Genomic DNA, 9,018 nt, shown 5'->3' on the forward strand with positions numbered 1-9,018 from the left:
GTCTAAAACTTAGGGATGACCGTGCAGCTCACGTATCCACCAAAAATACTGCCTCCTCCCCTTCAGGTCCCACCTTTAGATTTATCAACGGTTCCTGGTGGGTCTCAGGAGGGAGGAACCCCTGACTCCCCAAATCTTCATCTAAAGTCATGAGGGAAACGGTTTCCCTTTTCTGCAATTGTAACATCCTGCCTGTTGCCTCCTTCCCCCGATGTCCGACCTTTGTCTTTCGTGTCCTCCCCTACCCTTCCTGTTATCCCTTGATCCCATTCTCCTTTTTGTTATTTCTTCTCCTGCCGCCACCATCATTTTGGCATTCTGTTTCTGCTTCTCGTCTTCCCTTTTCACATACACTTTCGGTGCCTCGCATAACATTTCTTCCATCTAATTTCTGTAATTTCTTTTATATGTCCGGCCATGATTTAGTTACAAACTGGACCTTTAAGAGTCCCTGTGCTATCTGATTATCGGGATCCATTCCCGAATACTTCCTTGTGGCCTCCTTGAGCCTTTTGAGAAATGCAGAAGGGGTTTCATCCTTCTCTTGTCGCACTTCAAAGGCCTTAACAAAGTTTTGTGATCTACGTGCCGCCTCTTTAATTCCTAATACTACCATTTCTCGTAAATCCCGCATTGTCTCCTTCTCTTCCCTGTCATTATTTTCCCAGTGAGGGTCAACATTTGGGAATGTCTGTTCTGCAGGGTCCCCTTCTTCCCCAACTGGCTGCCTCTTTTCCCATTCCTATAAAGCTGCTCTTCTAATCATACCTCGTTCTTCCCCTGAAAATAACGTTCCTAAAATTGCCATCAGTTCTCCCCAGGTATATAAATTAGGCCCTAGGAATTGCTCTAATTGTTCGGCTAGTCCAACCGGATCCTCTATTAAACTTTTCATTTCCTTTTTAAAGACCCTAATGTCACTGCTAGTTAAGGGAACGTTTACATATCCGATTGTACCTTCCCCAATTGGAACCTCTCGTAAGGGACATAATTTTATATTTTCCATTATCTCTGCCCCTCCTTTACGTGTGGTGGCTCGAGTGCGAGTGACTCTGGGCGCCCCCTCCCCAGGTTCTGCATCTTTTAGTTCAGAGTCTGTTCCCCTTTCTGTGTCTGGACTCAGTTCTACTTCAGGAGCTGTCAGCTCGTTGCGGGGAGTAGTATATGGGGGCAGCAAACACGTTCAGGGATCCCATTGTGGTTTCCCTTGTTCATTTTTTTGTCTGTTCTTTCCCTGATTCCTCCGTATTCATGGGACATAATTTTACTCCCGCGCTCCCTATCCAACAAGCCAAATAATCGGACTCTTTTTGACTGCATGGTTCTTTTCGATTGACGTATATATTAAGATCTTGACACAGCCAATCCTCATCGGATCCATATTTGGGCTAAAAAAATACCAGGCGCCTTAATACTTTCTCTAGTCCAAACAAAACAACAATAGTTTATCATTGTAGCCTTATCTTTCTCCCACGTCTGGGAGTTGAGTTCCCAATTACCCAACATTCTCCCCAAAGAACTGTCGGGCAGGATATATCCCCTTTAACGTTATTTACAGAGTGATCGTTACACTCCCCGTGCCTCTCATTGTTGCAAATTTAATTAATCTGGCCAATTATATGCTAAATCATGGCTGGACATACAACTGTTAACATTCAATCACCAACAAACAAATGTGCATTCAAACTGAATCACAAAGGGTTAAACTTTCTACTTGCTGTACAATCTTTCTCTTTCTCTCTCACACACACACAGACACCCTGTCTCACAGACACTTTGAGCTTCCCACAATGACTCCTCTAGCTTTTGAATATTTTTCTGGACTTCTGACCATAAGTTAGTTACGAAGTGCTCCCTCAGTAGCCCTTCAGCTACTAGCCCTTCTGACAAGGGCTGTTTTCCATGGACATATGCTTTATTTTATATATCGCCAATTCCCCGTACTTGTCATACATCCCGACCACCAAGGCAATACTTAAAGGTCTCTTTTCTTACCTTGGTCTGTGCGCAGAGTTCCCTGGTCATTTCAGTGCGCCATGTCCTGCGGTAATTCCTGCAGCAAATATCACTGCCCCCGGTCGCCTGGATATATCCTTTAAGACCTTTCCCTACCCAGGTCTTGTGCACATGAGTTGCCCGACCGAACCCGTCGCATCTGCCTGCTTTGTTTCCAGGGTCTCCCAGACCGCATCGTACTCGCCCAAACCGCGAACGACAAGCAAGGGAGTCGAAGATCACCAAAATCGGCAAGGTGCACCTCCCCCGTCGTCCCAAGAGTGTCGAGCGGTTGGAGTTTTGTATCCCGGCCAAGCCCCCAATTGTGAGAAACAGAACTCACTCACAAATCAATCAGCCTGAGACAAAGCCTTGGAGGTTAGGTGAATTGGCTGTGCAAAATTGCCCATAGTGTTTAGGGATGTGTAAGCTAGGTGCATTAATCAGGGGTAAATGTAAAGTAATAGGATAGGGGAATGGGTCTGGGTGAGTTACTCTTTGGACGGTCAGTTTGGACCCGTTGGGCCAAATGGCCTGTTTCCACACTGTAAGGAATCTATGATTCTTTTTCTATGACATATAGATTATACAAGACATAACAAACGGAGCCTTGGAACCTTCAGTTCCAAAATCATTTTCCATGAATGATACAGGATTCTGTCTCTTAGAGATAATCATAATTTTATTTTTAGCCATGTTCCTTTTAGTTGGAAATGTAAGGCCGGCCCTCTGGAGAGCTGTCTAGGACTTTAGGCTGACCTGGCCTTATCTGTCCCTGGACCCTTACAGAGCTGTGGAACCTCCATAATTTATGACCAAGTGGAGGTTGCCAGCATGAGGCTGGAAACCTTCCACATGACAGGCAGGGAGCAGCCCCCAGCCCTGAAAAATCACCATTAATTGAGTCTTTTCTGATATAAATTAGCCTCCCGTTCTGATCAGCAGACAGCTGACCTGCACGCACTTCTGCCGCTCCAGGTTCACAGCCGGGAATGTAGCTTTCTGCTATTTTCTCAGCCCTTCCCCAGCATTCCTTCCGAGTCTCCCAGCTCTCCAGGAACACCCTGTCCCCACCTTGTCTGCAAGGATCTGGTTGTGAGAGAGACCAGGATTGTCCCTGTAAATTCCATTGCTGTGATGCAGATTATCTCCAGGGACTGGGCCCGCAGAAGGCTCTAACTGTAAAAACATTCAGTGGAGCCAGTCACAGCTAAATCACTGAGCCAGTACCTGAGAATGACTTTGATGGTTAATGATCAGTGCGGACATTCTAATGAGGATGTCTGTTTAAAATTCGCATCCACCATTGCATATATTCACCAATCTTTCTAATCTCCTCCTACCTTATAACTCCTCATCACAGAGTTCTCTGTGATGCTCTTAAACACAACCTTCAAACATTTTTTCCAAATCCTCCACAATTGGTGACCATCTTAGGTTTCGGCCGGAAGTGCTGGAATTTCCTATTTCTACCTTCCTGCCCCTTTACATCTCCTCCTCTATGATGCTCCTTAGAGTATACTGGTCTAATATCTTTTCATATGGCTTTGAGTCAGCTTTTGTTTTGATAATACCAGTGAGATCTTTTACTTGTGAAGGTGATGGCCGAGTGGTATTATCGCTAGACTATTAATCCAGTGCTGGATTAGTGGTGCTGGAAGAACACAGCAGTTCAGGCAGCATCCAAAGACCTTCAAAATCGACGTTTCGGGCAAAAGCCCTTCATCAGGAATAAAGGCAATGAGCCTGAAGGGTGGAGAGATAAGCTAGAGGAGGGTGGGGGTGGGGAGAAAGTAGCATAGAGTACAATGGGTGAGTGGGGGAGGGGATGAAGGTGATAGGTCAAGGAGGAGAGGGTGGAGTGGATAGCTGGAAAAGGAGATAGGCAGGTAGGAAAGGTCCGGACGAGTCATGGGGACAGTGCTGAGCTGGAAGTTTGGAACTAGGGTGAGGTGGGGGAAGGGGAACTGAGGAAACTGTTGAAGTCCACATTGATGCCCTGGGGTTGAAGTGTTCCGAGGCGGAAGATGAGGTGTTCTTCCTCCAGGCGTCTGGTGGTGAGGGAGCGGCGGTGAAGGAGGCCCAGGACCTCCATGTCCTCGGCAGAGCGGGAGGGGGAGTTGAAATGTTGGGCTACGGGGCGGTGTGGTTGATTGGTGCGGGTGTCCCGGAGATGTTCCCTAACGCGCTCTGCTAGGAGGCGCCCAGTCTCCCCAATGTAGAGGAGACCGCATCGGGAGCAACGGATACAATAAATGATATTAGTGGATGTGCAAGTAAAACTTTGATGGATGTGGAAGGTTCCTTTAGGGCCTTGGATAGAGGTGAGGGAGGAGGTGTGGGCACAGGTTTTACAGTTCCTGCGGTGGCAGGGGAAAGTGCCAGGATTGGAGGGTGGGTTGTTGGGGGGCATGGACCTGACCAAGTAGTCAAGGAGGGAACGGTCTTTATTAATCCAGTGCGGCACCTGACACGCGGTATGTTTTAACTCTTATATTGAGCAAAGAAACTGCGAGCCAACTTTTAATAGTAATAAACAATAATGTTTATTTATTTAACCCAATTAATATTATAACAAAATACATGACAAACTGACAATTTACACAATATGGGATTTCTTTAAACTACGCCTCCACCACAAGTATTCAACCTGGTACTACACTTGCACCTTGTTCCATCATTAACACATTTATCTTTCCCCATCTTTAACTTGGTTATATGTTTCCATCAATAACATGCGTCTGGTTTCTCAGAGGTCAGTGCATTTACAAGAAATCTGAATGGGTTTCGTATTTAATGAGATATCGATGGGGCCTCAGTACCTTAGCCTCAAAGTGGCTTCACATTTGCCCAATGACTGTTCATGTGCATAATTTGAACTGCCATCTTCTTACAAGAGGATGGACACTTGGGCAGAGCTATGGCAGATGGAGTTTCATCCAGACAAATGAGGAGTGATGCAGTTTAGAAAGTCTAATGCAGGAGAGAAGGGCACAGTATTTTATAGTATGCTTAGGAGAATTAACATACAGAGGGATCTAGGCATCGAGTTCAACAATTCCCTGAAAGTAGCAGCACAGGTAAGTAAGTTGGTCAAGGAAGCGTATGGCATACTTGCCTTCCTTGATTGGAACATAGAGTATAAAAGATGACACGTCATGTTTCAGCTGCATAGAACTTTACTTTGGCCACTCCTGGAATATTGTAGACAGTTCTGGTTGTCACACTCTAGAGGATTTGGGGAGGGTACAGATACAGTTTTAAAAACCTGTTGCCTGGTTTGGGTGGCATCAGCTATGAGAATGGACAAGCTTGGTTTGTTTTTACTTGGGCATTGAAGGATGAGGACTGACTTGATAGAGGTTTACAAAATTATGAGAGGCATGGATAGAATGGGTAGGCTGTCTGTTAATAAGAGGACATATAGAGTCATAGAGATGTACAGCACGGAAACAGACCCTTCGGTCCAACCCGTCCATGCCAACCAGATATCCCAACCCAATCTAGTCCCACCTGCCAGCACTTGGCCCACATCCCTCTAAACCCTTCCTATTCATATACCCTTCCAGATGCCTTTTAAATGTTACAATTGTACCAGTCTCCACCACTTCCTCTGGCAGCTCATTCCACACATGCACCACCCTCTGCATGATAAAGTTGCCCCTTAGGTCCCTTTTAAATCTTTCCCCTCTCACCCTAAACCTATGTCCCTCTAGTTCTGGACTCCCTGACCCCAGGGAAAAGATTTTGTCTACTTACCCTATCCATGCCCCTCATGATTTTATAAATCCATATAAGATCACCCCTCAGCCTCCGATGCTCCAGGGAAAACAGCCCCAGCCTGTTCAGCCTCTCCCTGTCGCTCATTTTTAAGATAAATGGGGTTAAGTTTAAAGGAGATGCAAGAGGCCGTTTTTTTACACAGGGGGTGGTAAGTGCCTGTAATGTACTGCCAGAGGAGCTGGTAGAAACAGATAAAAATGTTTATGAGGCATTTTGACAGATAAGTGAATAGGTGGGGAACAGAGTGATATGGACAGCACAGATGCAAAAGGGTTTTAAATTACATTGGCATCTTGTGTCAGCATAGACATGATAGGCCGAAGGGCCTGTAGGTTTAGTGGGAAACTGAGTGCTTCTTGCTAGAGAAGGAATCAGTCAGTTAAAAAGTTGGCGAACCACTGAATTAAGTATTGAGTGGTTTCAAAGAGTATGGATCAAACATGCATAAACTGAGTTGTAGACAGCTCAGGTATGATTTCACAGAATCGTGGAACACAATGGGCCAAACGTTGATCCATTCCTTTGATGAGTGGTATGACAACTCAGTGGTTAGCACTGCTGCCTCAGAGTGCCAGCAAACCAGGTTCGCATTCCACCCTCGGGTGCCTGTCTGTGTGGGGTGTGCGCATTCTCTCCCTGTCTGTGTGGGTTGTCTCTGGGCGCTCTGGTTTCGTCCCCCAGTCCAAACTTGTGCAGGTTAGATGGACTGGCCATGGGATGTGATGACCTTCATACGGTCAGTGTGGGTTTGATGGGCTGAATGGGCTGGCTTCCACACTGTGGGAATTCTAAATGACCTCCTCTTGTAAAGAGAGAGCCTCAAGACTCAATGAAGTATTTTTGAATGATAGATCTCTGGTCCAGCTGCCTCTCTGTGGTCCTCCACTGAATTGAATTGAATTTATTGTCACGTGTACCGAGACACAGTGAAAAGCTTTGTCTGGCGAGTAATACAGGCAGATTGCAGAGTTAAGTAAATAATAGATAAACAATGGCAAAAACAAAAACACAGGTACAGGCGAATGTGAGGGGTTTGTGAGTCCATTCAGTATTTTAACAACAGTAAGATAGAAACTGTTGCAAAACCGGCTGGTGCATGTGTTCAGGCTTCTGTACCTTCCCCCCGATTAGAGAAGGAATCAGTCAGTTAAAAAGTTGACGAGCCACTGAATTAAATATTAAGTGGTCGAGGTTGGAGATAGGTGGGTGATGCAGATGGTTCTCTGAGGTCAGATGGCATCAGTGTGGGGCATTAACAGGCACCAACCAATTGGTTCACGTTTCATTGACTCATTGGTCTTTTCAAAGCTGTCCTCATTCCTGATAAAGAAACCGGGATTGAAAACTGTGCTGTGTTCGTGCTGGAGTCTTTGGTCAGCCGCTAATGGCATTCCCTTTGTTTCATTTCTGCAGCCACCAGTAAATTCTTCAGTGCCGCCTGCGCTCCAGGCGCAGGCACCTCCTTCCCCAATCTGTGCCGGCTCTGCCAGGGCAAGAAATCCTACAACAGGGACAGAAATTACTTCTGTGAAACGACTGACAATGAGCCTTACTACGGTTCTGAGGGTGCACTCAGGTATGTGATCTCGAATGCAGGCTTCAACAATGCCTGGAACACGAGTCTGGTATTGCGGGTCTCAAAATGCATCATTGTAGTGTATGATTCTGAATCTTACCATTTTTGTTTGGGTGTTCTCTACTGTTAATGTCCCTCAATAATATCACATCCAGGTCACAAAGGCTGTGAGTGACCAAAGCTTGGGAAAGCACCTCTCACTCTACGGAGCACAGAACTGTTAGAAAAGCTACCTTTGGACAAAATGCCAAACAATAGCCTCATCCAACCTCCAGATTGACAGAAAAGAGGTGACACAGTGACCTAGTGGTTAGCACTGCTGCCTTACAACAGAAGGTGATGGCCCAGAGACCTATATAATGCTCTGGGGACCTGAGTTCAAATCTTGCCAGAGCAGATAGTGGAATTTGAATTCAATAAAAATCTGGAATTAAGAGTCTAATGATGACTGAAAATCCATTGTTGGAAAATCCCATCCAGTTCACTAAAGTCCATCCTTACCTGGCCCATGTGAGTCTAGACTGCACAGCAATGTGGTTGACTCCTAACCACCACTTTGGGCAAGTATGGATGGGCAATAAATGCTGCCTGGCCAGTGACACCCTCATCCTGTGACTGAGCTAAAAGAAAAACAATGCCAGGTTTCCGGGTTCGATCCCAGCCTTGGGTGACTGCCTGTGTGGAGTTTGCACATTCTCCCCGTATCTGTATGGGTTTTCTCCCATAATCCAAAAATGTATATGTTAGGGTGAATTGGCCATGCTAAATTGCCCATAGTGTCCTAGGATGTGCAGGCTAGGAGGATTAGCCATGCCAAATAAAGTAAGGTGGGGGGGGGGGGGGGGGGGGGGGGGAGAGGGGGGGTGTGTCTGTGTGGGATGTTCAGTGCAGGCTCAATGGGCTGAATGGTCTGCTTCCATACTGCAGGGATTCTATGACCCTCTACATTTTGAACTCAATGGAGTTCTTTCTGGTGTCTTGGCCAATAATCATCACTAAAACAGACTATGTGATTCCTTATCTTATTGCCTTTTGTGGAACCCCACTGAATAGAACTGATCTATCATGTTTACATTATCGTAATAGCTGCTCTTGTCATAAATGCTTCTCCTTGATGCCACTGCAGTCACCCTTGACTCTGTAAATTAGTTTTGTCATACACTACATACCAACGATGTATAGGTGTCTTGCATATCCATATGCAGGAGTCTTTGTTTTATCCCTTCATTTTGGTCTTGATTTAGATCAGCAGACAGTATACTGTCACACTGGAATGTTAGTGCAGAGGAAATGGGCTTAGTCAGGATGGCATCACGAGATCACATGGCCAAATGAATCTGATCTCGAGCCAGGTAATCGCATTTGTGTTGAATAAGACGTATTTCCACTTTTACGTCAGTGCTAACCAGTTTTTGAGTGCACATTGATGCCCCAGCACAGGATGCCATTGGGATTGTGATTCGGGAACATGCGAGCCCCTCAATCCCTCTTCCAGGTTTGCGTTAAAATTGTACTGAAAGGTTAAGGTTGAAAGCTGGGCTCCTTGGCATTATTCGGAGCTAGGGCAATTTTATTTTACACCGCACTCTTAAAATTTTCCATAAAAGTCCAGCATGAAAAGAAGGAAGTTTTGTGTGTGCGCGTGTGTGTGTGTGTGTATGTAT

At 45.7% G+C, this 9,018-nt stretch overlaps 1 protein-coding gene across 1 annotated transcript in view; it reads left to right on the forward strand.

Annotated features, from left to right (window-relative positions):
• Nucleotides 1-9,018, forward strand: part of sxph (saxiphilin) — a 101,385-nt gene that overhangs the window by 27,301 nt on the left and 65,066 nt on the right. Inside the window, exon 5 of the mRNA XM_072587086.1 lies at nucleotides 7,192-7,354. Coding sequence (XP_072443187.1) covers nucleotides 7,192-7,354 — 163 coding nt within the window. The remainder of the gene's footprint in view (nucleotides 1-7,191; nucleotides 7,355-9,018) is intronic.

The sequence above is a fragment of the Chiloscyllium punctatum genome, chromosome 17, assembly GCF_047496795.1.
Source record: "Chiloscyllium punctatum isolate Juve2018m chromosome 17, sChiPun1.3, whole genome shotgun sequence".
Taxonomy (NCBI): domain Eukaryota; kingdom Metazoa; phylum Chordata; class Chondrichthyes; order Orectolobiformes; family Hemiscylliidae; genus Chiloscyllium; species Chiloscyllium punctatum.